Here is a 26,907-nt window from a genome sequence, read left to right as displayed (position 1 = left end):
CACCTGCAGGATCTGTCCAGTGACCTGCTGCACCTAACCTGACACAGCAGTCAACCCATGGCACCTGCTATGTCTGTCCAGTGACCTCCTCCTGCACCTAGCCTGGCACAGCAGTCAACCCATGGTACCACTAATGTATGCAAGCCATCATTAATATGATTGGTCTGCGCTGATTGGACAAACGGTTGGATTTGAATCGATAAATTTAATTGAATTAATCGAATTAATTGAATCAATACAAACGGGTACGGTGGAATCGCTTCTTGAATCGATTACGATAGGCAAAACAATTATACTCAGTAAGGATTTAAGCTTTATCGATTCGGCGATTTTTTTAAATAAAAAAATCAATTCATCATATATTTTCTGACTCTATTCCGTTATTATAATGCAGCGCCACTCCTGCAGAAATATATAATCAGACTTCTAAATAATCGATTACTAATCGCGGAACTATATAATGGAATCATACGCGTGGGAAGAATTGTTACCGAGGAATCGAATCGATTTCGTAATGATTGGTGACGTCACTGCGCACGAGACGCGAGTTGGGTGGGACCACCACATCACACAACGGGAGGGGGTGCATCTTATATTCACTTACATTTATATTTCTTTTCCTTAGCGTTTGAAACATAATTAACCATCGCATTCGTTTATGAAATGCTAGAAAATTTGCTAAAAAATATAGTTTCATAAACTTCATATATAAAATTAAAATAGTTTAGACTTTAGAGTAAATAAAATTAATTTCCCCCTATTTTAGCCGCTCCCTACAAGTAAAGTGGAACAGTCCGGGACTTGAGAGCTCAGGGCTGTGATTGGCTGCGAGCTCCCCCACATCTCAAAAGCGCAGCACGTGATGAGGAGTGGGGACCGCCCACAGCGCACCCCTCAGCCAATCACGAAGGGGGGAGGGCGAACTCTCTTGCCGGGCGCGTTATCTTTGCGGCGTGAGCCAATCAGAGAGCCGCATTATCCCCCCCGCACCCCCACCCCTCTAACCCTCCCCCTGTACACGCCCCAACTCAGAGCGTTTAGCCAATCAGAGAGCTGCATTATCCCCCCTGCCCCCTCCCCTCCACGCTTCGAAGCGCCCCTCTCGACGCGTTGAGCCAATCAAACACCCGTATCACCCCCCCTCTTCCCTCCTCACCCCTCCCCTCCGTACACTCCGCAACTCAGCGCGTTGAACCAATCAGAGAGCCGTATCATCCCCCCCTCCACCCTTCACCCCACCCACTCGGCGCGTTAAGCCAATCAGAGAGCTCCATTATCCCCCCGCACCTTGGCCCCTCCCCCTCTACCCCTCACCCCCCTCCTGCCCCACCCCCCCCGGCTCCCATTCGGCTGAGGGCAGAGCGAGCGACGGAAGGCGGCTGACGGGGATTCGCAAAAAATTACAAATTTTTATTAAAAAATCCGCGATAATTTAATCGTCAACTCCCATTGTCACATTCGCCATTTCTCCTCCTCCCTCCTGTCTGTTTCTTGTTCGGCGAGATGGCGCTCAGCGATGCGGACGTTCAGAAGCAGGTGAGGGGGGCGACCCGGCTGTAGCATCGCGGGCCGCGGTTCCATTGAATCGAACCGTGATGGCACCACGGTGGCTGGGAGATGTTGACGACCTCGCCCGGTCTACAGGAGGTCGTGGGTTCGATCCCGACCCCTGACGATGCCTGCTGTGTATGTGGCGTCTGCGTCTCTCATCATCATCATGGTGGCTGGGAGTGTTTAGTAGTGTAGTGTGTATTGTAGTGTATAGTAGTGTAGTGTATAGTAGTGCAGTGTAGTGTATAGTAGTGTATAGTGTAGTAGTGTAGTGTGTAGTGTATAATAGTAGTGTAGTGCATAGTAGTGTAGTGTATAGTGTAGCACTACACCGGTTGTGTGTTTACAATCTGCATTTTGGACGTACGTTATACTGTACTACGTATGTTGTACTGTACTATGTATGTTGTACTGTACTATGTATGGTTGGTGAGCGGTGGTGTAGTGGTTAGCGCCACCACCAACACCGCACCTGGGCCTCCTCCCCTAGGTCGACTCAGCCTCAAATGAGTACCTGGTGTAGCGGTGTGGAGTAGTAGTAGACATCGCTAGCACTGGGGGAGACAAAGGCGGCCGGGCGTGGTGTACCAGTGCCGGCATTCATAGACGCTGCTGCTACCCGCTTGCTAACAGCACTTGCCCCTACACTCCTGTTAGAGGCTACCTGGGGGAACCTTTGTCTCTGTGTGTAGGGCGAGGTGCCACTCGCTACTAACAGCACTTGCCCCTACAGCCTGTTAGAGGCTACCTGGGGGAACCTTTGTCTTTGTGTACTCTGTACTGTATTTTGAATGAATGTAACACTACGTTGAGCTTCTTTCTCGCCGTACGTAGTAAAAGATCGCGTTCGTTACAACGCCAACACCACGGGTGGCACGGGAATACAATATGGTGTCGTGGTGGTGGTTGTGTTGGTGGTGGTTGTGGTGGTGGTGGTTGTGCTGGTGGTTGTGCTGGTGGTTGTGGTGGTTGTGGTGGTGGTTGTGTTGGTGGTGGTGGTTGTGTAGGTGGGTGTGGTGGTGGTTGTGTTGGTGGTGGTTGTGTTGGTGGTTGTTGTTGTGTTGGTGGTGGTTGTGTTGGTGGTTGTGTTGGTGGTTGTGTTGGTGGTTGTTGTTGTGGTGGTGGTTGTGCTGGTGGTTGTGCTGGTGGTTGTGGTGGTGGTAGTTGTGTCGTCAAAGCCTCATGCCACCACCGCCACCACCGCCACACAAGCCGGTGTTCGTGTCTTTAAATCGGAAGTCGTCGTTGTCGTCTCACGTGATGATGGGGGGGGGGGGAGAATTTAAACCGGATGTGAAATAAAACAAGTCACGTGACGCGCGCGTGCTCCCCCCCCCTTCCTCGCTCCAAACTCACTCGCTGCTGATGCTGATGCTGATACACTGAATGTTGAAACCGGCCCTTGCCTATAGACATCTGGGGAAATTCGTCATCATTGATTCAAGCAGAGCCAGGCTCTGCTGCTGATACACTGAATGTTGAAACCGGCCCTTGCCTATAGACATCTGGGGAAATTCGTCATCATTGATTCAAGCAGAGCCAGGCTCTGCTGCTGATACACTGAATGTTGAAACCGGCCCTTGCCTATAGACATCTGGGGAAATTCGTCATCATTGATTCAAGCAGAGCCAGGCTCTGCTGCTGATACACTGAATGTTGAAACCGGCCCTTGCCTATAGACATCTGGGGAAATTCGTCATCATTGATTCAAGCAGAGCCAGGCTCTGCTGCTGATACACTGAATGTTGAAACCGGCCCTTGCCTATAGACATCTGGGGAAATTCGTCATCATTGATTCAAGCAGAGCCAGGCTCTGCTGCTGATACACTGAATGTTGAAACCGGCCCTTGCCTATAGACATCTGGGGAAATTCGTCATCATTGATTCAAGCAGAGCCAGGCTCTGCTGCTGATACACTGAATGTTGAAACCGGCCCTTGCCTATAGACATCTGGGGAAATTCGTCATCATTGATTCAAGCAGAGCCAGGCTCTGCTGCTGATACACTGAATGTTGAAACCGGCCCTTGCCTATAGACATCTGGGGAAATTCGTCATCATTGATTCAAGCAGAGCCAGGCTCTGCTGCTGATACACTGAATGTTGAAACCGGCCCTTGCCTATAGACATCTGGGGAAATTCGTCATCATTGATTCAAGCAGAGCCAGGCTCTGCTGCTGATACACTGAATGTTGAAACCGGCCCTTGCCTATAGACATCTGGGGAAATTCGTCATCATTGATTCAAGCAGAGCCAGGCTCTGCTGCTGATACACTGAATGTTGAAACCGGCCCTTGCCTATAGACATCTGGGGAAATTCGTCATCATTGATTCAAGCAGAGCCAGGCTCTGCTGCTGATACACTGAATGTTGAAACCGGCCCTTGCCTATAGACATCTGGGGAAATTCGTCATCATTGATTCAAGCAGAGCCAGGCTCTGCTGCTGCTGAGGCACTGAATGTCTGAAACGGGTCCAGGGTTTTTTAAAATCCTTTATATTAAGTTCACTTGCTTGCTTGCTTGCGCGCTTACGACCGTGCAAATCTTTCGGTCGTTTTTAACCCACTTGCCGTGATCCAATCGAGCTGACATTCTGCACGCAGACTCGTTGTGCGTGACAATTTATGTTCGTGAATTTTTTTTTTCCAAAATTTTCCTCTTTTTAGGAATTTTTTTTTTCATATTTAATTTAAAATACCAATGTGATAAAAATGAAACTCTTACTCGATAAAAACAGAAATGAATAATAAAATAAAACCGATGCCACGCATATAAAGGATTTATAGTGAAAAACTTTGTTTTCACGGGTTAATTTTGTGTGTGTGTGTGCATTTGCTGAACAAACGCTGCCGAAATGACACAACTTCCAGAAAGCGAGGCGATATAATCACGGTCATTGACGTCTCAAGGAGATATCACGAAAATGTAATAATATTAAATTTCGATTTAAAGCTTTCGTGACTGCAGGGATTCATCTTCTTGGTTCTTTCGGTAAAGTCACGTAGAAGGGAAATAATAAAATACTAAAAATTCTCACGACGTTTCGGCCACAACGCAAGCAGCCGTCCTCAGGTGAAGAACAGGGCTGTCGGGAAGACAGCATCTGAATGAAACACCCCAGGCTTGGAGCGTATATTTAAGCTGGGTTGTAATAATATTGTTATGAGTACAACACGGAGTGCGGGGAGCGGTGGCGCTGCGGTTAGCGCGCTTGCATTGCGCTACGAACCGGGCAATCACCCGAGTTCGACTCCCGCTCACGGCCATCAACACCGGTCAGGATTATCTGAACCGGTCCTGGGCCTCCCCTAGGTCGATTCGGCCTCGAATGAGTATCCGGTGCGATGTGTAGGAAACATCGCCACTGGGGAGACAAAGGCGGCCGGGCGTAGTTCTGGCCACCCCACCCCCTCGTGTGCTACAGTGCCGGCCTTCGTAGGTGCTGCTGTTAGCTAGCAACACTTGCCCCAACAGTCTGTGAAGCCTATACGAGGGATGCTTGTCTTTGGGTGTCGTGAGTGAGTGAGTTAGTGGATGGGCGAGTCAGTGGGTGGATGAGTGGCTGAGTGCGTGAGTCAGTGAGTGAGTGAGTTAGTGGATGGGTGAGTCAGTGGGTGGGTGAGTGGCTGAGTGTGTGAGTCAGTGAGTGAGTGAGTTAGTGGATGGGTGAGTTAGTGGGTGGGAGAGTGGCTGAGTGCGTGAGTCAGTGAGTGAGTTAGTGGATGGGTGAGTCAGTGGGTGGGTGAGTGGCTGAGTGCCTGCGTCAGTGAGTGAGTGAGTTAGTGGATGGGTGAGTCAGTGGGTGGGTGAGTGGCTGAGTGCCTGAGTCAGTGAGTGAGTGAGTTAGTGGATGGGTGAGTCAGTGGGTGGGTGAGTGGCTGAGTGCCTGAGTCAGTGAGTGAGTGAGTTAGTGGATGGGTGAGTCAGTGGGTGGGTGAGTGGCTGAGTGCCTGAGTCAGAGAGTGAGTGAGTTAGTGGATGGGTGAGTCAGTGGGTGGGTGAGTGGCTGAGTGCCTGAGTCAGTGAGTGAGTGAATTAGTGGATGGGTGAGTCAGTGGGTGGGTGAGTGGCTGAGTGCCTGAGTCAGTGAGTGAGTGAGTTAGTGGATGGGTGAGTCAGTGGGTGGGTGAGTGGCTGAGTGCGTGAGTCAGTGAGTGAGTGAGTTAGTGGATGGGTGAGTCAGTGGGTGGGTGAGTGGCTGAGTGCCTGAGTCAGTGAGTGAGTTAGTGGATGGGTGAGTCAGTGGGTGGGTGAGTGGCTGAGTGCCTGAGTCAGTGAGTGTGTGCTTGAGTGGGTGTGTGAGTCAGTGGGTGAGTGTGTGACTCAGTGGGTGTGTGAGTGGCTGAGTAGCTGAGTGTGTGTCGGTGAGTGTGTGAGTCCGTGATTTAGTGGGTGGGTGAGTGAATGAGTGAGTGTGTGAGTCAGTGGGTGTGTGGGTCAGTGGGTGATTGAGTGTGTGAGTGCATGATTCAGTGGGTGGGTGAGTGGCTGAGTGAGTTTGTGAGTCGGTGGGTGGGTGAGTGAGTGAGTCAGTGGGTGGGTGAGTCAGTGCATGTGTGAGTGTGTGAGTGAGTTTGTGAGTCAGTGGGTGGGTGGGTGAGTGGGTGAGTCAATGGGTGTGTGAGTGGGTGAGTGAGTTCTACAGGGGGTATCTTTGTCTTTGTTGTTGGCAGATAAAGCACATGATGGCTTTCATCGAGCAAGAGGCCAACGAGAAAGCGGAGGAGATCGACGCTAAGGTGAGCCCTCCCTGCGCTGAAACTCCCTCCCTGCGCTGAAACTCCCTCCGTCCTTCCACCCTTCTCATCCTTCCTCCCTCATCCTACCTCCTACCCTCGCTCTTTTCTTGCTCCTCCCGCCCGTTTGTTGCAAGCCTACCCGGGGGACCTTTGTCTTTGTGTCTGTCCGTCTCTGTCCGTCTCTGTCCGTCTCTGTCTGTCTAGGCGGAGGAGGAGTTCAACATTGAGAAGGGCCGCCTGGTGCAGACTCAGCGCCTCAAGATCATGGAGCACTACGAGAAGAAGGAGAAGCAGATCGACCAGCAGAAGAAGATGTGAGTGGTGGTGGTGGTGGTGCTGGTGGTGCTGGTGGTGCTGATGGTGGTGCTGGTGGTGGTGCTGGTGCTGGTGGTGATGGAGGTAGTGGTGGAGGTGGTGGTGGAGGTGGTGGTGGAGGTGGTGGAGGTAGTTTCCATTCTCACAAAGCCAACAGCTCTCCCCCGGGCAGACCTCAGGGAGGAAGTGGTGTAAACTGTGGGTCTCTGTGGGTGTCTGTGGGTCTCTGAGTATCAGTATCTGCGGGTCTCCTTGTGGGTCTCTTTGAGTATGGGTCTCTGTGGGTCTCTGAGTATGGGTTTCTTTGAGTATGGGTCTCTGTGGGTCTCTATGAGTAAGGGTCTCTGAGTATGGGTCTATGGGTCTCTGTGGGTATCTGAGTATGGGTCTCTGTGGGGCTCTATAACTGGGTCTTTATGAGTATGAGTCTCCGTGGGTCTCTGTCGGTCTCTGAGTATGGGTCTCTGTGGGTGTCTGTGAGTCTGAGTATGGGTCTGGGTCTCTGTGGGTCTCTGTCGGTCTCTGAGTATGGGTCTCTATGAGTATGGGTCTCTCTGGGTGTCTGAGTCTATGAGTATGGGTCTGGGTCTCTGTGGGTATCTATGAGTGTGGGTCAATGTAAGTCTCGATTGGCCTCTATGAGTATGGGTCTATAGGTCGCTATGAGTATGGGTCTCTGGGTCTCTGAGTATGTGGCAAACCATGTAAACAAACATGGCTCTGATACTAATAATGACGTGACATCATTGTCCTTGAAACTGATTGGCCTCCACCAGAGTGACGGTCGCCGTGTTATTCATGGCCCAGTCTCACCGCCGGCGTTAGACCAGCGAACATCACCAACAGGCGACCAGTGCAAGGACAGAGAGGGTGAAACTTACTCTGTGGTTATAATAATAGGGGGGTTTTTCCCCTTTTTTCTGGCAACAAAACTGAAACCTTTTTACGAGGATTCATGTCTGCATTAACCACAATACTTGCAGTCAAAATGCAAACAAAAAACATACTATGTTAATATATGCATCGTCCTTGAAACTGATTGGTCCACACCAGAGACGGCTTTCTTTTGAGCCTCGACCCAATTATTGCTCGACCAGAGGACGCCAAAAGGCGTCCACAGCTCAAAGACAATGCTGCGCTATCAAAGTAACGAGGGCTCGGGGTGAGCATCTACATCATTAGACCTCCTTTGCCAGTGCCAACATATAATAATAGGATTGTGTGTTTGTATATTACGGTGATTAGCTTTACCGTTCCTCCACTGTGCAGCCCTGTCGTGGTTGTGTGCAGCGTCGCTTGTGGTTCTGACCCCGTGCCCTCTTCTGGATGTCCTGTGAACAAAGAGCTTCATAGCTCATTGGATTCCTCGAGTATAAATATTCTGATTCTCTCGCCCCTCTCTCTCACCCTCTCTCTCACCCTCTGTCTCTCTTCTCTCTCTCCCTTCTCCTCTCTCTTTCTCCTTCTCTCCCCCTCTCTTTTTTTCCCTCCATCTCCTCTCCCCCGCATTCCTCCCACTCTCCCCATCTTTCTCTCCCTCCCTCCCACTCTCTCCCTCCCCCCCCTCTGGCTTTCCCGCTCTCTCCCCCCTCTCTCCTCCATTCACTCTCCCCCTCTCTCCCCCTCTCTTTCACTCTCCCCCTCTCTCCCCCTCTCTTTCCCTCTCCCCACTCTCCCCTCCCTCTCCCCCCTCTCCCCACTCACTCTCACTCTCCCCCCCCCCTCTCCCCCCTCTCCGTCTCCCCTCCGTCTCCCCCCTCTCTCCCCCCCCCTCTCTCCTTCCCCCCCCTCTCCTCTCACTCTCCCTCTCCCCCCATCTCTTCTCCTCTCTCTCCTCTCTACCCCCTCTCCCTGCCTCCCCCCCTCTCTTCTCCCTCCCTCTATCTCCCCCCACCCCCAAATTCCCCGTCCACAGACAGATGTCCAACCTGATGAACCAGGCCCGGCTCAAGGTGCTCCGAGCTCGCGAGGACCTCGTGCAGGTGACCTGTGGTGGTGGTCGTGGTGACGGTGGTGGTGGTGACGGTGGTGGTGGTGACGGTAGTGGTGGTGACAGTGGTGGTGGTGACAGTGGTGGTGGTGACGGTGGTGGTGACGGTGGTGGTGACGGTGGTGGTGACGGTGATGGTGACGGTGGTGGTGACGGTGGTGGTGATGGTGGTGACGGTGGTGACTGTGGTGGTGACGGTGGTGACTGTGGTGGTGACGGTGGTGACTGTGGTGGTGACGGTGGTGATGGTGGTGATGGTGGTGGTGATGATTATGGTGGTGATGATGGTGGTGACGGTGGTGGTAACGGTGGTAATTATAACGGTTTAACACGCAGGCTTTCGCAGCCAATATCGTCCGTAACATATAGTTTTTTTTGGGTTAGATCGCGTAAATCTATGAATGTGTCGCTAAAACGGCCACCACCCGACACAGCCAATCGGCGAGGTTTGTCACGTGAACAGAACGTGGCCAATTCGTCACTGGTCCAGCCCCGGGTGTGTTGGAGAGTAGATCCGCAACATTGACACTGCACGAGGTACAAGGTCGTAAGTGATGATGTTGTGGCTTTGCTCTCTCTGACCCACCGTTGTAGCGCCGTGCCCGTAACGAGTTGGCGCGCTCCGTTAACGCGACACGGGGAGAGACCCTCTTGCTGATTGGGCCGTGCCGGGCGGTGTCGGCGGGCTTCCCGACGCGACCTCGATATTCACGCAGACCGAACTCCCCACAAATAAACCACGATTCTGGGTCAACGCACAGGGGGACAGCTGTCGCTGGGGCCGCACCAAGATCAGTTTGGAATTGTCGCGTCTTGACCACGTGACCCCCCCCCTCTGCCCCCACCCCTCCCCCCCTCCCCTCCGCCTCCACCCCTCCCCCCCTCCCCCCCGCCCCCCGGCCGTGTGTGCAGGAGCTGCTGAGCGAGGGGCGGCGTCGGCAGGCGGAGGTCACCAAGAACCAAGCGCGCTACCAGGCACTGCTGGACGGTCTCCTGCTGCAGGTGACGCACGCACGGAGAGAGACACGCACAGAGACACGCACAGAGAGACAGAGAGGCACGCACAGAGACACGCACAGAGACACGCACAGAGAGACGCACGGAGAGAGAGACACAGACACGCACAGAGACACGCACAGAGACACATACGCAGAGACACACAGAGACACGCACAGAGACACGCACAGAGAGACACGCAGAGAGACACGCAGAGAGACACACAGAGAGACACGCACAGAGACACGCACGGAGACACGCGCGGAGACACGCGCGGAGACACGCACAGAGACGCGCAGAGAGACGCACAGAGACACGCACAGAGACACACGCAGAGAGACACGCACAGAGACACGCACAGAGACACGCAGAGAGACACGCACAGAGACACGCACAGAGACACGCACAGAGACACGCACAGAGACACGCACAGAGACACACACAGAGACACGCACGGAGAGAGAGACACGCGCAGAGACACGCGCAGAGACACGCACAGAGACACGCACGGAGAGAGAGACACGCACAGAGACACGCACAGAGACACGCACAGAGACACACACAGAGACACACGGAGAGAGAGAGAGACACGCACAGAGACACGCACAGAGACACGCATGGAGAGAGAGACACGCACGGAGAGAGAGACACGCACAGAGACACGCACAGAGACACGCACGGAGAGACACGCACAGAGACACGCACGCACAGAAACATGCACAGGGACATACGCGGAGAGACATGACGATGGTTGTGATGGTGGTGGTGATGATGTTGGTGGTAATGATGATGGTGGTGATGGTGATGTTGTTGTTGCAGGGTCTGTACCAGCTGCTGGAGCCCGTGGTGATTATCCGGTGCCGTAAGGTGGACGTGGCCATGGTTAAGGTGACACCACCACCCAGCAACATCACCACCACCATCACCACTATCACCACCACCACTATCACCACCACCATCACCACCACCACCACCGTCATCACCACGGCCACCATCGTCACTACCGTCGTCATCATAGCACCATCACCATCACCACCATCATCAACATCATCACCACCATCACATCACCATCATCAACATCACAATCATCATCATCCACCACCATCATCAACATCACCACCATCATCACCACCATCGACATCACGACCACCACCATCAACATCATCACCATCACCACCGCCATCAACATCACCACCATCACTTCAACAGTGGTGATGGTGATGATGGTAGTGATGGTGGTGATGGTGGTGATGATGGTAGTGATGGTGGTGATGATGGTAGTGATGGTGGTGGTGATGATGGTGACGGTGGTGACTGTAGTGATGGTGGTGATGGTGATGATGGTAGTGATGGCCGTAATGGTGATGATGGCGGCGATTATGATGGTGGTGATGGTGGTGATGACGGTGGTGATGACGGTGGTGATGTTGGTGATGGTGATGATGGTGATGGTGGTGATGACGGTGGTGATGACGGTGGTGATGACAGTGGTGATGTTGGTGATGTTGGTGATGGTGGTGATGGTGATGATGGTGATGACGGTGGTGATGACGGTGGTGATGACGGTGGTGATGACGGTGGTGACGGTGTTGATGGTAGTGATGGTAGTGACGGTGGTGATGGTGATGATGGTGGTGACGGTGGTGACGGTGATGATGGTGATGATGGTGATGATGACGATGGTGGTGATGGTGGTGATGACGGTGGTGATGATGGTGATGATGGTGATGATAGTGATGGTGGTAATGGTGGTAATGACAGTGGTGATGGTAGTGATGGTGGTGATGGTAGTGATGTTGGTGATGGTGGTGGTGATGGTGGTGATGGTAATGACGGTGGTGATGTTGGTGATGATGGTGATGGTGGTGACAGTGTTGATGGTGGTGATGGTGGTGATAGTAGTGACGGTGGTGGTGGTGATGGTGGTGATGGTAATGACGGTGGTGATGATGGTGATGATGGTGATGGTGGTGACGGTGATGGTAGTGACGGTGGTGATGGTGGTGGTGATGATGGTGAACGTGTTGATGGTGGTGACAGTGGTGACGGTGGTGACGGTGGTGACGGTGATGATGGTGGTGACGGTGATGATGGTGATGATGGTGATGATGACGATGGTGGTGGTGACGGTGGTGATGTTGGTGATGGTGGTGATGGTAATGATGATGGTGGTGATGGTAATGATGATGGTGGTGATGTTGGTGATGATGACGATGGTGATGGTGGTGATGACGATGGTGATGGTGGTGATGACGATGGTGATGGTGGTGGTGGTGATGATGGTGGTGATGGTGGTGATGGTGGTGATGGTAGTGACGGTGGTGATGGTGATGATGGTGGTGACGGTGATGGTGGTGATGTTGGTGATGTCGTTGATGATGACGATGGTGGTGATGGTAATGATGATGGTGGTGATGTTGGTGATGCAGGCTGCGGTGCAGACGGTGCTGCCCACGTACCGCGACGTCACCAAGAAAGATCTGGACGCTCGCGTGGACGAGACGGTCTTCCTGCCTCTTGAAGTGTACGCACGCACACGCACGCACATGTGGTTGTGTGTACGCGTGTGAGTGTGTGTACGCGTCAGTACACGTCTGTGTGTCTGTACATGTGTGTACGCGCGTGTGTACGCGTGTCTGTGTATACGCATGTGTACGTGTGTGTGTGTACGCGTGTCTGTGTATACGCATGTGTACGTGTGTGTGTGTACGCGTGTCTGTGTATACGCATGTGTACGTGTGTGTGTGTGTACGCGTGTCTGTGTATACGCATGTGTACGTGTGTGTGTGTGTACGCGTGTCTGTGTATACGCATGTGTACGTGTGTGTGTGTGTACGCGTGTCTGTGTATACGCATGTGTACGTGTGTGTGTGTGTACGCGTGTCTGTGTATACGCATGTGTACGTGTGTGTGTGTGTGTACGCGTGTCTGTGTATACGCATGTGTACGTGTGTGTGTACGCGTGTGTGTGTGTGTGTACGCGTGCATGGGGAGCGGTAGCGTAGTGGTTAGCGCTACGCTGCGCTACGAACCCGGCGACCCGAGTTTGATTCCCGCTAAACGACCAACACCAGTAGTGACGATTATCTGAACCGGTCCTGGGCCTCCCCTAGGTTAACTCGGCCTCAAATGAGTACCTGGTGTAGTGTGTAGTGAACATCGCCACTGGGGAGACAAAGGCGGCCGGGCGTGGTGCTGGCCACCCACCCCCTCGTGTGCCACAGTGCCGGTAGCCTTCATAGGTGCCGCTCGCTAAGAGCACTTGCCCCAACGGTTTATTAACGGCTATACGGGGCTTCTTTGCTTTGTGCGTGTCTGTGTGTGTGCGTGTCTGTGTGTGTGTGTGCGTGTCTGTATGTGTGTGCGTGTCTGTGTGCGTGCGTGTGTGTGTCTGTGTGTGCGTGCCTGTGTGTGTGCGTGCGTGTGTGTGCGTGTGTGTGCGTGCCTGTGCGTGTGTGCGTGCGTGTGTATGTGCGTGCCTGTGTGTGTGCGCGTGCCTGTGTGCGTGTGTGTGTCTGTGTGCGTGTGTGTGTCTGTGTGTGTGCGTGTGTGTGTCTGTGTGTGTGCGTGTGTGTGTCTGTGTGTGTGCGTGTGTGTGCGTGTGTACGTGTGTGTCTGTGTGTGTGCGTGTCTGTGTGTGTAGGTCTGGGGGAGTGGAGGTGTACAGTCAGGATGGGAAGATTAAGTGCTCCAACACCCTGGAGAGTCGGCTGGAACTCATGGCTCAGCAGGTCAGCGCCCGGCTACCCACGCACCTGCCCACTCACCTAGCCACTCACCTACCCACTCACTCACCTAGCTGCTCACCTAGCCACTCACCTACCCACTCACTCACCTACTCACCTGCCTACTCACCTACTCAACTAGCTACTCACCTACCCACTCACCTATCCACTCGCCTACCAACTCACCTGCCCACTCACCTGCCCACTCACCTGCCCACTCACCTGCCCACTCACCTGCCCACTCACTCACCTAGCCACTCACCTACTCACCTGCCCACTCACCTGCCCACACACGCACTCGCCTACCAGCTCACCTACCTACTCACAAAATCAAGTGCTGTAACATCCTAGTCGACTGGAACTCAGGGCTCAGCAGGTCCCCACTCAGCTACCCACACACCCACTCACCTCACCTTCTCACCACCCACTCACCTACCTTCTCACCTACCCACACACGCACTTGCCTACCCACTCACTCACCTAGCTACTCACCTACCCACACACGCACTCACCTACCCACTCGCCTACCGAGCTCGCCCACTCACCCACCAATGCACTCACTCCCACTCATGCTCACCCATTCACTCGCTCGTTCACCTGTCCACTCACCCAATCACTCTCATCCACCACACACTCACTCATGCCCAATCGCTCACTCACCCACTCACCCATCCACCTACTTACCACCCGCATTAGGTCAATCACTCACTCGCCCACTCACCTACCAATGCACTCACTCCCACTCACGCTCACCCATTCCTGATGCTACTGATGATGATCCTACAGGTGATGAGGATGACACTGCTGGTGATGCCGATGATGATGACGACGATGACTACTGATGATGCGACTGATGACGATGATGATGATGATACTTATGATGATGATGACTGCTGATGATACTGCTGATGATGATGATGACACTGATGACACTGATGATGATGATGACTGCTGCTGATGATGATGACGCTGCTGATGATGATGATGACACTGATTATGACACTGATGACGACACTGATGATGATGATGACACTGCTGCTGATGATAATGACACTGATGATGATGATGACTGCTGCTGATGATGATGATGATTCTTGCGTAACAGATGTTGCCAGAGATCCGGGTCTCCCTCTTTGGATCAAACCCCAACCGCAAGTTCCTGGACTGAGCAGCGCCTTCCCCTCCTGGAGGGAGCCCCAAATCTCCCCACGCCCCAAATCTCCCCACGCCCCAAATCTCCCCACGCCCCAAATCTCCCCACGCCCCAAATCTCCCCACTCTCCAAATCTCCCCACCCCTCAAATCTCCCCACCCCCCAAATCTCCCCACCCCCCAAATCTCCCCGCTCTCCAAATCTCCCCACTCTCCAAATCTCCCCACTCTCCCTCCCCCATTCCCCTACCCTACCTCCCTCCCTCTCCCCCTCTCTCTCTACCCCCTCTCCATCCTCCCTCCCTCCCCCCCCACCACCAACACCCAGAGGAGTCGACTCATTGAGGGTCACGTGATTGTGAACCAGAGACTTGAGACAGAGAGAGGATGAGGGTTGCCCCTGTGTGTGTGTGTACGTGTGTGTGTACGTGTGTGTGTACGTGTGTAAGCGTGTGTGTACGTGTGTGTGTACGTGTGTGTACGTGAGTGTGTGTGTGTACGTGTGCGTGTGTACGTGAGTGTGCATGTGCGCATGTACAAGTGTGTGTGTACGTGTGCATGTACGTGTATGTACGTGTATGTACGTGTGTGTGCGTGTGTACGTGAGTGTGTGTGCATGTGTGCGTGTACGTGTGTGTACGTGTGTGTGTGCGTGCGTACGTGTGTGTGCGTTTGAACTTCTTTCGCACCACCACCGTAACGTAGCCAACAGCGCTAATCGCAGGTGCGGACGGGTGACAGGACGACAAACTAAACACACAACAACAACAAGCAGCTCTAACAAAATGAGTTTTCAATCTACAAGCTTTTATATTGATGGTGTAATGGTGGTGGTGGTCGTGATGATGCTGTTCAATGGAGCAAAGTGCGTCTCTCCATGTCTCTGTCTCCCCATCTCTCTCCGTCTCTCTGCGTCGATCTGCGTCTCACCGTCTCTGTCTCTCTGCGTCTCAGTGTCCCCTGCGTGTTCGTCAATGGTAGTAGAAGTGGTATCCTTGGAGTCGTTCCGTGCATTTCACAATCGTGGAGGACTAGCAGTGTGTACGTGTGTGTGTTGGTGTTGAACTTCTCATGCACCGTACGTAGCCAACCGTGCTAATTGGAGGTGCCGGGAACGGAAGGACAACAAACTAAACACAACAAGCCGGTTCTAAAACTAATACATTTTCAATCTACATTTAAAAGTGCAATCCAGCCTGGTTAAACTCAGGATGGAGCGCAAGTCCACTCAGCTCCACATCCTTCTATACCACATCAATCCATCTTTTCTCCAGCTCGTGCCGCGCCCGTTTAGCCCCCTCGATCCGGCCGAACAAAAGCTGTTTAGGCATGCGGTGGCTGGGCATGTGGGCTACATGACCCAGCCAACACAGCCTTGCCTGCCGGAGGAGCTCACCCATGGGACTTTGTCCAGATCTTTCAAGGATTTGTGAGCTCCTCACAAAATCCAGCCTGCAGGTTAAACCCAAGATGGATCATCAACGGCAGGGCCAGCCTCAATGTTTCTTACCGACGCAGATGTTCTATAAGAGGGGTCCACGTTTCGCAAGCGTAGAGAAGTGAGGGCGGGCATTACTGTGGCCGAGAAAGACCCGGAGCTTCATGTGTGGAGCGACAGCCAAGTAGCTTCCACACAGCAGCAGCAGCAGCATTAGGCAGCCGACAGAGGTCACAACCGGGTACCCGATACCTGTACCCTACCCGATACCCGGCTACCCGTACCCGGCCAGGTACGGGTACCCGTTTGCGACCCTGGTGCGGCCGGGTACGGGTAAGGAATCAAAACCCGTTTGCGACCTCTGGCAGCCGATGAAAAGTTATTGCCGCCCGACTGATTCGGCACGATATGCAGAGGTAGGGTCGCCGCCATTGTGCAGCGCTTTCAGATGCGCTTCTGCGGCCGTCTGGAACGCTCGTCCGATATTGGGAAGCAACTGGGATCTGTGACGCACTTTTACATAATCATCTAGATTGAAAACTCATTACATTAGTTTATTGCGCTACTTCCGATTAGCACGGTTGGCTACGTACGGTGGCGCGAAAGAAGTTCAACGTACAGGGACACTCCTACTTACGGAACGAGTTCGGTTCTAGAGGTGTGTTCGTAAGTCTATTTGTTCGTAAGTCCAACTTTACTCAAGTTGACTCCAAACATGTTGTTCGGCGTGTACGCTAAACACAGGGAATGGATTTGAAAGTTGCATAATTTCCTGTAGATGTCGATGCCACTGCTTCTTCGTGATCTGCAGATGTGAATGCCACTGGTTCTTCACGTTCTGCAGATGTAGATGCCACTGGTTCTTCGTGATCTGCAGATGTGAATGCCGCAGGTTCTGCATGTTCTGTAGATGTGAATGCCACTGGTTCATCATGTTCTGCAGAAGTAGATGCCACTGGTCCTTCACGTTCTGCAGATGTAGATGCCACTGGTTCATCATGTTCTGCAGATGTAGATGCCACTGGGTCTTCACGTTCTGCAGATGTAGATACCACTGGTTCTTCATGTTCTGCAGATGTAGATGCCACTGGTTCTTCACGTTCTGCAGATGTAGATGCCACTGGTTCATGTTCTGCAGGTGGAGATGCCGCTGCTTTTTCGTGATCTGCAGATGTGGATGCCACTGGTTCTGCACGTTCTGTAGATGTGAATGTCAATGGTTCTTCACGTTATGTAGATGCCACTGGTTCTTCATGTTCTGCAGATCGAGATACCACCACTGCCGCCGCCATCTATTTCGCGGGACGGTTGAACTTATTACTCTGAGACAGAACAGGCAACTGGACATACGGACAGATTTGTCCGTATCTCTGAAAGTTCGCAAGTCGAATCTTTGTAAGTAGAAGAGTCCTGTTCTCCGGTCACGCGGCATTAGTAGTGGTTGCTTTCCTGAAGAACACCGCGTAATGGATAAATCGCGTGATAATAAATAATATATACAAGATTGGGGGGGGTTAAAGCAGGATCCGCGATAACACGCGCGAGAGAGATGTCTAACGCAGAGGCCGGACAAACACCGAGGTGCGTGGTGGGTAGCATCTCGAAGCAGCCCCAGCAGCAGCAATATCCCAATGCTCTGTTTGACGATGACGATCCTACGCCGAGGGGGGAACCATTCCGTACACACTGCTTCGTTCTCCTCGCCTCGGCGCTAAGCAGAGGTCGCAACCGGGTACGCGATACCCGTACCCGGCCAGGTACAGGTACCCGTTTGCGACCCTGGTGCGGCCGGGTACGGGTAAGGAATCAAAACCCGTTTGCGACCTCTGCCGCTAAGCTCCTTTCGACTCGATCGCGTTGTGCCATCGATTGTTGCCCGTGAAAGCGACGCGTTCCGGGAGAGCGTGGACTGCCCGTACGGGAAGTCGTGGCGAGGGAATTGGCGTTGAGAGTTGTGAGGGGGGTAGGGTGGTAGTGCTGGTAGGAACCTCCTGGTTACACCAGCACACACGGGATTATTGTGTCCGTCCGTCGTGCATCCAAAAATGGGAGGGGTGGGGCTGGGTGAAGAGGGGAGGGTGGGAGGGGTGGGGCTGGGTGGGGAGGGGCTGGTCACCCCGTGGTGCCCTTATAAAACTCAACGTTTAACCTACTCACGCCGGCTTGTGCCCGCCCTCAGTCGGGCATATTTGCGGAATACACCACGCCGCCATTGACCCTGGCCATTGACCGAGCAACCCAACGTTCCTACCAGCTCCCTCCGCAGCAGGAATGTGTTGTTAATGAGGGTTCCGTGATAACCTATGCTGGGCTCACTGTAATTCCACTGTCGTGTTGTCGAGTGTAAGACGACGTTGTCGTTGTTGTCGTGTCGTGAAATAAAGAACACATTGATCGCATGCGGTCCCGCCTGTTGCTGTGTTCCAGACGCCACGGTGGCTAGATGTTAACTGCCTCGCCTGGTGCACAGGAGGTCGTGGTTTCGATCCCGACCCTGACGCCTGCTGCTGCTGCTCTATATTTGGAGTTTGCGTCTCTCCCCGTGGTCACGTGGATTTTTTTCCGGGTCCTACAAATTTAGAATCAACGTGACGTGTTTAGAGTATTTGGCTGCTATGCATTTCCATGTGATGAGCCTCTTTGTTGGGCTATCATTTGTAATGGGCAGGTCACCTCTGCAAAAGAGCTACACATTTCAGTGGGGCCTTACCTAGTAATATAAAAAAAACATGTTTAAGTTTAGATGCAACGCTGCCCATAGACGCAACACTGCACCAGAAACTCAACGCTGCCACCCATATCTTGTGGGTATAAACTTCGCGGAGACGTCTTCTCGAGGCAACGCGTTTATTTCAACTAAACAGTAACAACAGCTGTAACACTACGGGGTACAGCCCCCTTCACCCGATAACCTAAGGGAGGTTCAGCCCAGAGGTTGCAAACGGGTACCCGTACCCGGGTACCCGATAGCGACCTCTGGGATGAAGCCATGTTGCAGGCGCGGGTGGGTTGATTCCAGGAACTTGAATTGTGAGAAGAGACAAGACGTTGGGAAATGAGTGACAAACGGTGACTCACCAGTGACTCGCGGTCTACCCGTACCCGGCTGCACCAGGGTCGCAAACGGGTACCCGTACCCCCCTCAACTCTCAACGCCAGGTATCGGGTAGGGTACGGGTATCGGGTAGGGTACGGGTAGGGTACGGGTATCGGGTACCCGGTTGCGACCTCTGCTTCAGACGCCTTCGGATCTTGAGTGGACGAACACTGGCGGTGGCCGTTGAGAGGGGACCGGCTTTTATAGACAAGATGGGGCTTACCCCGCCCCTCGCCCCTCCTCCCCCTCTCGAACTTTCCAGAGGGCTCTGGAAGGGACGGGAATGAACCGTTAGCCCCCAGCCCCCCCCACCCCCCACCCCCCTACCCCGTGGGGGTCTGGGGTCTCCACTTCCGGTCACGAGATGCCCAGGGGGGTTACCTTCGGTTAACCGACACACATCCCACTCAGCCTCCAGCCTGCCCCCTATCGGCCTGTGAGCGTGGTGGCGAGTAAAGTAACAGCGCCCTGGTAACGGCGCAACACGTAGACTCGACACTGCTCATAGACTCACCATAGACTCAGCACTGCCCATAGACTCAACACTGCCCATAGACTCAACACTCCACCATAGACTCAACACTGCTCATAGACTCAACACTCTACTTTAGACTCAACACTGCTCATAGACTCAACACTGCTCATAGACTCAACACTACACCATAGACTCAACACTGCACCATAGACTCAACACTGCACGGTAGACTCAGCACTGCCCATAGACTCAACACTGCACTGTAGACTCAACACTCCACTTTAGACTCAACACTGCTCATAGACTCAACACTACACCATAGACTCAACACTGCTCATAGACGCAACACTGCACTGTAGACTCAACACTCCACTTTAGACTCAACACTGCTCATAGACTCAACACTGCAACATAGACTCAACACTGCTCATAGACGCAACACTGCTCATAAACTCAACACTACACCATAGACTCAACACTGCACCATAGACTCAACACTCTACTTTAGACTCAACACTGCTCATAGACTCAACACTGCTCATAGACTCAACACTGCACCATAGACTCAACACTGCACCATAGACTCAACACTGCACCACAGACTCAACACTGCACCATAGACTCACCACTACACCATAGACTCAACACTGCACCACAGACTCAACACTGCACCATAGACTCAACACTGCTGTGGGGGTCGCTAGCCCCCGAAATCCCTCCCTCGATAATGCTAACGGCCGGGCTAGCATCATCAATCGCCCCCCCGCTGCTAAGCGAACCGCTGCTAAGTTCCTCACCCATGGTGTGGGAGCCGTCGCCCGAGGGTTCCACTCCACCGCGGGTCCGCGTAGCAGGCATGGTTAATTACGTACGCGCACACCCACACACACAGCTCTGTACGGCACTCACTCTTGCGCTTCTCTGCGCCGCGCTGGCCGCTCACGTTACAATCGCGCACCTGGGGTACGCCGATTACGCACGCCGCGAGCTTACGCACACACAGTACCACACGCGTTCCCACACGCAACCCGCGCGCTCAGCTCCGCGCAGCGCTCACTCACGTGGCGAACCACTGTGCACACAGCGCACCCACCCGCTCACACTGCACGACAAGATCACGCGAGACCACGCTTCGCTATTAATGATTTATTATATGCCACCTGCGAATTGATGTTGAATCAGTGAGTCGACGAGGCTGGCCTATTCCACTAAACCTGTACCTATTCCCTATTTATCGGCTATGCTTCTAATTCCCCTTCTTACTCACTGTTAAGTGTCCACGGCGGTCCGCTGATCCTTGTGTTAACCGCGTGCCTCGGTGCGTCGCACGGACGTCCGGGTCGCTGGCTCGAGCTGCGTCTGGTCGCCTGGCGCTGGAGTAAGAGAGCGATTTCCCCTCTGCGCTCCTCTATTTATCCTCCCTACCTCCAAAGGGGATGCTGCGCTGAACAATGGGCTCGTGCACCCCAAGCCCGCGCACGGCAGTCCCCAGGCGCTGTTGATATGCTAATCAGTGAGCGACGTTGGCGGCGTACATCCTAATTACTCCCTTACCCTTCCTAACAATGGGGCCTGCGCGCTCAAGCGCAATTATCCCAACCCCCCATGACTATGCGCAACAGCCCCTGTGACCCCGCTATTCATGCTGTCTCGTGCCTCCCCTGCTTGCCCCGTTGACTCGTGGGGGTGTGTGTGGGGGGAAATGCGCCTCAACCGCGGTGGCCGAATGCCCCACGCCGCGACCACACCATATTAAGGCCGGCAGCAGCGCCGCGGTACCACGTAGCACGGGGGAGGTCATCCAATTCCCTGATCGCCGGAAACCGTGAGAATTAATCCCGATAAGGGTCTCTCGGATAAAAACCGGTCGATCAGGTAACCTTCCCTTCCAGCTCTATGGGGGGGGGGGGATGCGTGCGGGTGTGTGCTTATGTGGGGCGGGTGATGGGGGGCAGTGCGGTGGGGGAAGCCGGGCGGCTCCCTGGCTCGGCAGAGCGGCCCCGTCGCTGTGGCACCACATAGCCCCCCGGGGTGCCAGTCCCCGTCCCGGGTTGACTTGAGCACCTCGCCTGGGTTGCCCCCACGAGGTATCGCCGCGGGGTCCGCGGGATTCGCCCGGCCCTTGTGGCTGGCCTCGGGGGTGGCGGCTCCGTCTCCTGGGGCTCCGGCGGTGGTCTCCTCCTCCATTCCAACGGCTCCCCTCGGCCTCTGGCACCTGCGGGCTGGGGAACAAACTCAGAGGCGGTGGGGTTTAAGGGTCGCCGTCCTCGTCGCCCCCGGCCCCGCCCGGGGCCCCTCGGAGCCCGGGGCTCCGTGGGGCCCATGTACTGCGCGAGGCCCCCGGGCACGGGGGGTGGGGGGACCCCGGGGTTTCGGGGTACTTGGACGGCGGGGCTCCCTCCCTCGGGGGCTGCTCGCCACGGCTTCAGTCGGCGGATGTTGACCACCATCTCCCGGCCCCTCTCTCCTCCCTGAATCAGTACCGTCCAGGGTGAGATCTGCCGTCTCACAATCCAGGGTCCTCGCCAGTAGGTGGTCAGCTTCCCCACCTGTCCGGCACCGACGCGGGGAGTGTACAGCCACACCTCGGAGCCCGCAGTGTAGAAGGGGGGCTCCATACGGGGTCGGGCGCCCTGCTCTTGCCGCTGGTGCGCGGCCTCTCCGTGCGGGTAGGCTCGGCCCCTGGCCCCTCGCAGGGTCTCCAGCAAGTGCTCCACGGGGTGGCTCCCTTCCTCCCGTTGCGGCGGAGGAACACCGAACAGCAGATCTGCGGGCAGGCGAGACTCGCGACCAAACATCATTAGGAACGGGGTCTGTCCTGTAGAGGTGTGAACGGCGGTGGTGTAGGCGAACAGGGCATAGGGAAGGTGTTCGTCCCAGTCCTGTTGATTCGCGGCCGCCATGCGTTTAAGCTTCCCGGCCAGAGTCTGGTTCATCCTCTCTACCATCCCGTTCGCCTGGGGGTGATACGCCGTGGTTCGGTCCTTCTGGATCCCGAACTCTCGGCACAGCGCCTGAAATAGTTCGGCCTCGAATTCACTACCCTGGTCGGTAATGACTCGTTCGGGGATCCCGCACTTAAGTACGTAGTTTTCCACGAAGGCCCGGGCCACTACAAGGGCTGTTTTATCCGGGATAGCCACCGCCACGGGGTAGCGGGTGAAGTATTCCACCGCTACGAGAATATATCGGTTGCCCCGGTGGGATCGTGGAAAGGGCCCCTGCAGGTCGATTCCGACCAACTGATTCGTCCGACTGACTCGGAACGGCCTCAGGGGTACCTGGTACCTCGCCGGCTTTTGCCCACACTGCTGACAGGCCCGGCAGCCCTGCACCCAGGCGGCCACATCTTGTGCCAATTTGGGCCAGAGATACTGGCGACGCAGGGTCTCTCGAGTGCGTCGTTCCCCATCGTGGCCCCCGAGTGGGTGGTCATGCACCAGCCGTAGCAGCTGGGGTCGCACCTGGGCAGGAACACAGATGCACCCCGGCTGGCCGGCCTCGGTTAACTCCCGTACCACTCCGTTCCGCACACACAACCGGGCATACAAACCGCTCCAGGGTCCTGGTAGGGCGCTCTTTTCCTCCCGCAGTGCCGCCTCCACTGCCGCCAGATCCGGATCTCGCTGCTGGGTCTGTCTCAGCCGCTCGTCGTTTAGGCCCGGGAAGGCGCAGCCGACGTCCTCCTGGATCCGTCCAATCGGGTCCCGAGCCGCGGGTCCCGCGCTTGCCGGGCGGTCGACGGGATCCTCAGTGCCACCTGTGAGGGTTTCCGTGGCGCACACTGCACTCTCTCTCGCTGGGGGGGGGTCAGTGGCCGCGGCCTCTCGGGGGTCCGTTGCCTGCCGGCAGCGTCCCCCCGTGAAACACGGGCAGGCCTCCTCCGCCCTCGTCTCGGCGTACACCGTGGGTCGCCTCGACAAGGCGTCCGCGTTTGCATGCGTCCGGCCAGCCCGATACTCGATTTGCAGGTTGTACTCCTGCAACTGCGCCAACCACCGGGCCATCTGCCCCCGCGGCTCCTTGAATGTAAGCAGAAACTGCAGAGCATAATGGTCAGTGCGTACGCGACATCTCCTGCCGTACAAATACGGCCGGAACTGTTTGCATGCGAAAATTACGGCGTACAACTCTTGGCGGGTCACGCAATAGTTCAGTTCGGCCCCACTCAAGGTCCGGCTGGCGTACGCGATGACTCGTTCCGTCCCATCCTGTACCTGTGACAACACCGCGCCCAGCCCGCTGCTGCAGGCGTCGGTGTCCAAAATAAAATCGGTGGTAAAATCGGGGAAAGCGAGGGTGGGGGCGTGGGTGAGGTGGTCTTTGAGAGTGGTGAAGGCCGTCTGGCAGGCCCCCGTCCACTGATAGGGGTGCTTAGGGGAGGTGAGTTGGGTGAGGGGGCGTGCAATCTCGCTGAATCCCTTTACAAATCGACGATAATAGGTGGCGAGCCCCAAAAATGATCTGATCTCCGTCAGATTCCTTGGCCGTGGCCACTCCACTACGGCGCGTACCTTCTCCGGATCGGTGCGCACGCCTGCCTCGCTGACGCGATGCCCGAGGTACCCCACCTCGCGTTGTGCGATGTAACACTTACGTGGCTTGAGCTTGAGATGAGCCGCTCGCAGTCTCGCGGGGGTATTGTGGGGGTTAAACATCCGCATAAACAATCGGTCCCCATCTGCGTTTACCAACGTGGCGGATCCCACAACCCCATACCGTTTTGCCAACTCCGGGTGAGGAGTTAGCATTACCTCCCCTGATGGTCGGAGCGCGGGGTCGGTGGGGGATGTTGCCACCGGCACCAGCATCTCGGTGAGTGGGCCGATGGTGACTGCCGTCGCCAGGATAGCGGCCACAGGTGCAAAGCGGCGGCGCGTTGGTTCTCGTCCCAGGAACGGTATCCGCTCGCCGTTGCTCTCCATGGTGGCGCATCGCTGGCGGGGTTGCACGTTGAGTCCCAACCGTTCTAGGAGGTCGGTGCCTGCGATACACTCGTGACACAACGCACTCGACACGTAGAACTCCTGCGTGCACACCTGGCTGCCTATGCGGACCTCTAGGGTGGCTTTCCCCAGCAGCCCCATTCCGGCTCCGCTCGCAGTGTGCAGCGCGCGGTCCGGGGCCTGCAGGTGACGCACGTCGACCCCGATCGCGCTGCAGTGCGCTGCGCTCACGAGCGAGGCCACCGCCCCCGTGTCCAGTAGGATGCGGGTACGCACTCCGTTTACCTCCCCTTCCACCAGCGACGTGGCCCCCGTGATCCCCGCCACCAGCTCCCGCAGCCAGTCGCCAGGAGTCACCGTTTCTGTGGGCGTTGTTGCTGGAACCTGTGTGGAGATCACTCGCTCGCCATTATTCTCATTATCGTCTATTTGTATCGGGACCGCGTCGATTGCACCCCTAGTTGGTCCGCTCACTAGGAGGCGTTGGAGTTTAACCCCCGCGCCTGCCTAGCTCGGGTGATTTCAGGACAGTCTCTCACTAGATGCCCTCGGCGATCGCACATATAACATGCCCGGGGAGGGGGGGCGGTTCCGTAGCGGGTCCCCGGTCCGCTCCCTCCCCCCCCATTACGCCGCTGTCCACCCTCTGCCTCTAGTCGGGCTACCCTCCCAGATAACCCTCCCACCGTGGCGCGTAGGTCCCCCATTTCGGATCGGATGGTCTCAACGGAGGATTGCAGTTGGGTCATATTTTTATTCGTTTCCTCGCGTACCTGGGTTACCCTCTCACCTACGTGAGTTACCCTCTCACCTACTTGGTTTACCTTGTTGTCTATCTGGGTTACCTGGCCGGAGACATCCTTTATACCCGTTTGTATACCGGCAACCCATCCCGGGGTTGTCTCGCGGGACACTGGAGGCTCTCTTTCCCGGCCCCTTACCGTCCTCGCGAGCTCCTGTTCCTCCTCCTCGTCTTCCGAGAGCAGGCTCGCAATGGCGCGCTCTCCTCCCAGCCCCCGGAGCTGCGCGCGTTCGCTGTGAATTCTTTCACACTTACGTGCGCGCTCGACAAGGGCGTTAAAGGGAAGACGTGGGCAGCTCATGTCTGGCTGCCACCACGCCGTGCGAGACAGGTACCGCTGGATTTTCTCGGCGGCCAGTTCCTCAATAACATCAGTTGCGTACCCCGGGCGTGCGATCTTTGTTAACTCGCGCACATCCTCGGCGTAATCACGTAGATCTTCGCCAGGTTGGCGCCGGCGCGCCTCTAGGGCCGATTTTGCTTCCTCCTCGTCACGCGTGCCAAACCGCTGATCGAGTCGGCGCATCAGCTCCTCTAGCTGTGTCTGTGCGCTCGCGGGTAACGCTTCTACAAAATCGGCTGCCCGCCCATCAAGATTCATATTAAGTTGACGTACTGCCTGCGCGTCCGTCCATCCATTAATTTCCTTGGCCCCTAAGAGATTGCGGGCGAATGCCTTCCACGAAGGGGCCCCCCGGCCGGTAAATATTAGTCTTATTTTAGCGTGAGGTAACGCGGGGGTCCGTACCGCTTCCGACACCAATTTGTGGGGGTCGCTAGCCCCCGAAATCCCTCCCTCGATAATGCTAACGGCCGGGCTAGCATCATCAATCGCCCCCCTGCTGCTAAGCGAACCGCTGCTAAGTTCCTCACCCATGGTGTGGGAGCCGTCGCCCGAGGGTTCCACTCCACCGCGGGTCCGCGTAGCAGGCATGGTTAATTACGTACGCGCACACCCACACACACAGCTCTGTACGGCACTCACTCTTGCGCTTCTCTGCGCCGCGCTGGCCGCTCACGTTACAATCGCGCACCTGGGGTACGCCGATTACGCACGCCGCGAGCTTACGCACACACAGTACCACACGCGTTCCCACACGCAACCCGCGCGCTCAGCTCCGCGCAGCGCTCACTCACGTGGCGAACCACTGTGCACACAGCGCACCCACCCGCTCACACTGCACGACAAGATCACGCGAGACCACGCTTCGCTATTAATGATTTATTATATGCCACCTGCGAATTGATGTTGAATCAGTGAGTCGACGAGGCTGGCCTATTCCACTAAACCTGTACCTATTCCCTATTTATCGGCTATGCTTCTAATTCCCCTTCTTACTCACTGTTAAGTGTCCACGGCGGTCCGCTGATCCTTGTGTTAACCGCGTGCCTCGGTGCGTCGCACGGACGTCCGGGTCGCTGGCTCGAGCTGCGTCTGGTCGCCTGGCGCTGGAGTAAGAGAGCGATTTCCCCTCTGCGCTCCTCTATTTATCCTCCCTACCTCCAAAGGGGATGCTGCGCTGAACAATGGGCTCGTGCACCCCAAGCCCGCGCACGGCAGTCCCCAGGCGCTGTTGATATGCTAATCAGTGAGCGACGTTGGCGGCGTACATCCTAATTACTCCCTTACCCTTCCTAACAATGGGGCCTGCGCGCTCAAGCGCAATTATCCCAACCCCCCA

General features: G+C 55.3%; 3 protein-coding genes across 3 annotated transcripts in view; 1 reads left to right on the top strand and 2 right to left on the bottom strand.

Annotated features, from left to right (window-relative positions):
- The window catches only part of LOC133359920 (histone-lysine N-methyltransferase PRDM9-like), a 58,816-nt gene extending 50,927 nt beyond the window's left edge, over positions 1–7,889 (bottom strand). The window contains 1 exon segment of the mRNA XM_061578480.1: positions 7,856–7,889. The gene's annotated coding sequence lies outside the window, so the exon portion shown is untranslated.
- LOC133359975 (uncharacterized) overlaps positions 1–26,907 on the bottom strand; it is a 341,563-nt gene that overhangs the window by 188,257 nt on the left and 126,399 nt on the right. The window lies entirely within an intron of this gene.
- Positions 1,341–18,304, top strand: LOC133359976 (V-type proton ATPase subunit E 1-like). The gene is made up of 9 exons (XM_061578542.1): positions 1,341–1,536; positions 6,224–6,289; positions 6,494–6,603; positions 8,520–8,586; positions 9,507–9,596; positions 10,410–10,478; positions 12,020–12,114; positions 13,234–13,321; positions 14,421–18,304. The coding sequence occupies exons 1-9, from the start codon at positions 1,504–1,506 to the stop codon at positions 14,481–14,483; spliced, it is 681 nt and encodes a 226-aa protein (XP_061434526.1). The 5' UTR covers positions 1,341–1,503; the 3' UTR covers positions 14,484–18,304.

Source organism: Lethenteron reissneri, chromosome 66, assembly GCF_015708825.2.
Source record: "Lethenteron reissneri isolate LAM-NWPU_2019-01 chromosome 66, ASM1570882v1, whole genome shotgun sequence".
Taxonomy (NCBI): Eukaryota; Metazoa; Chordata; class Hyperoartia; order Petromyzontiformes; family Petromyzontidae; genus Lethenteron; species Lethenteron reissneri.
The sequence above is the reverse complement of the archived record's forward strand: the minus strand, read 5'-3'. Positions and strand labels throughout refer to the sequence as shown.

Excerpts from the sequence above, each read along its gene's own strand:
- LOC133359976 (XM_061578542.1), top strand. The coding sequence starts at position 1,504 with ATGGCGCTCAGCGATGCGGACGTTCAGAAGCAG. Across the intron at positions 6,290-6,493 it reads CGGAGGAGATCGACGCTAAG|GCGGAGGAGGAGTTCAACAT; the intron begins GTGAGCCCTCCC and ends CTGTCTGTCTAG. Across the intron at positions 6,604-8,519 it reads ATCGACCAGCAGAAGAAGAT|ACAGATGTCCAACCTGATGA; the intron begins GTGAGTGGTGGT and ends CCCCGTCCACAG.